Source organism: Antrostomus carolinensis, unplaced genomic scaffold (assembly GCF_000700745.2).
Source record: "Antrostomus carolinensis isolate BGI_N321 unplaced genomic scaffold, ASM70074v2 scaffold47247, whole genome shotgun sequence".
Lineage (NCBI taxonomy): Eukaryota > Metazoa > Chordata > Aves > Caprimulgiformes > Caprimulgidae > Antrostomus > Antrostomus carolinensis.
Window position 1 is genome coordinate 1 of NW_010326386.1, and position 1,960 is coordinate 1,960.

Sequence of the window (1,960 nt, forward strand, 5' to 3'; positions counted from 1 at the left end):
GGAGCTTTTCCCGCCCGCGCCGGGGGAGCGCTGGTTCCTCACGCCGCACACGCAAGAGCTGAGGAGACGCTCTGGAGGGATTCCTGGAGCGCTCCAGGCGTGGCCTACTGCCGGAGATGGCATTCCTTCTCCCCCCGGTGTCTGCAGCTCCGAGAACAATGGAGCCCTTCTCCCGCGTCCCGCTCCCCCCGCAGGCCCGGCCCCCGCTGTAACCCAGGGGCAGGGGATTGGACCCCCCTTCAGAGTTGGGGACCTTAAAAGTAAAGGAAATTCCCAGAAGTAGTGAATTTTAATCACGATTACGATATAGCACCTAGCTTTTGTGTTTGGTTTTGAACACTCTCCTTCTGCCACTTCCCCCCCACGTTAATGTCTCTGTCATATCAGATCATATCGCTGTGGAAGCTTCTGGGAAAAGCAGCCAACAGGATTAATTCCCTTGCAAGTCAATAAACACTTGATGTGTGTTAAATATACATAAGCTTTTTTTTTTATCCTAGCAATGCATCGTGACTCTTGTCCGCTGGACTGCAAGGTTTATGTGGGTAACCTTGGAAACAATGGCAACAAAACTGAATTAGAGCGAGCTTTTGGCTACTATGGACCACTGCGCAGTGTATGGGTGGCGAGAAATCCTCCTGGTTTTGCCTTTGTGGAATTTGAAGATCCACGAGATGCAGCTGATGCAGTAAGAGAACTAGATGGAAGGTAAAGTGTGCTTCTTGTGTGTTTGGCTTGTCTGGTGAAAAGAAGAGAAATTGTGGGTAGTGATGCAGTTTAAATTAGGAAGCTTCAACTGTCAGAGCCCAGGACTTGACACATTTGTTATGCAATATTTGTTTTTACAGTGGTATAAGGATAGTCTTTCTTAAATGGTGCAGGAATAGCGTTGGGATGGTTAATTTTATATTTCAGAGCTGGACTCCCAAGTTAGGGATGACTTGGACCTCTTGGTGTGCTTTAGTTTAATTCAAGATGGTGTTGCTGTAAAGAGGCACAACTGATCAGGGAGACTCTCCTTGATTCTCTGCCCACTTTTCATAGCGTGGCAAGCTTTCAGAAGTGGTCAGACCTTTTTTCTGTCATGCTGGAGCTTTTTAAGACTCTGAATACTGTGTACTTTGACTAATGTGTATAGACAGAATGGTTTTGCCCTTGTCTATTCTTTTTTCCTTCTCAATTCTCTAGGTTTTCTCCCACTGGCAGACTTGTCCTTGGAAATGCTAACCAGTGTCACATCTCCTTTTCTCAGAACCCTCTGTGGGTGTCGTGTCAGAGTGGAGCTCTCCAACGGTGAGAAACGAAGTCGGAACCGTGGTCCACCTCCCTCCTGGGGCAGGCGTCCTCGAGATGACTATCGCAGAAGAAGTCCTCCTCCCCGTCGCAGGTACCCTAGGTCAAAGTACACTCATAGAGCTCTTGGCACTGTTACCACTTAGCATCCTAGAAGCAGGCTTTTTAAAAAGCATGTTGATGGATAACATTCATCTATCTGATCACAATTTGGAGATGGCAAATGCTAAAAAAAAAAAAGAAACCAAACCCCAAAACCCCACAAAATCGAGGTGAACTTAAATTGTGTTGAATGTTGGCTTTTGTCCTTAGGTCCCTGTGCAAGTTGGTAGTCAGTGCCCTCTATACTGGACTTATCTTTGTTCCTCCTAAAATCTGCTCATCTTCTAGTCACACTTTCCCTTTCTTCCCCATACTTCAACTTAGGCTGTTCCTTTCCTTTATTCCATAAAGGCAAAACATGACATACAGCAGCTTAGCATTTCCATACAGATGTGTTTCTCCGCTTTGTTTGCACAATTTAAATACTTTCCAAGTTAGGCAGCTGTTTAATAAATACTAGAGCAAGTAACAATTGCTCTAAACATCTAGAATCTTTAGGCAGCTGTTTAATAAATACTAGAGCAAGTAACAATTGCTCTAAACATCTAGAATCTTTAGGCAGCTG

The 1,960-nt window shown here is 45.3% G+C and overlaps 1 protein-coding gene across 1 annotated transcript in view; it reads left to right on the plus strand.

The window, feature by feature from the left end:
• Window positions 1-495: 495 nt before the first annotated feature.
• Window positions 496-1,960, plus strand: part of SRSF3 (serine and arginine rich splicing factor 3) — a 5,951-nt gene continuing 4,486 nt past the window's right edge. The window contains exons 1-2 of the mRNA XM_010171527.1: window positions 496-708; window positions 1,253-1,387. Of these exons, the coding sequence (XP_010169829.1) occupies window positions 503-708; window positions 1,253-1,387 (341 nt within the window). The 5' untranslated portion in view covers window positions 496-502. The remainder of the gene's footprint in view (window positions 709-1,252; window positions 1,388-1,960) is intronic.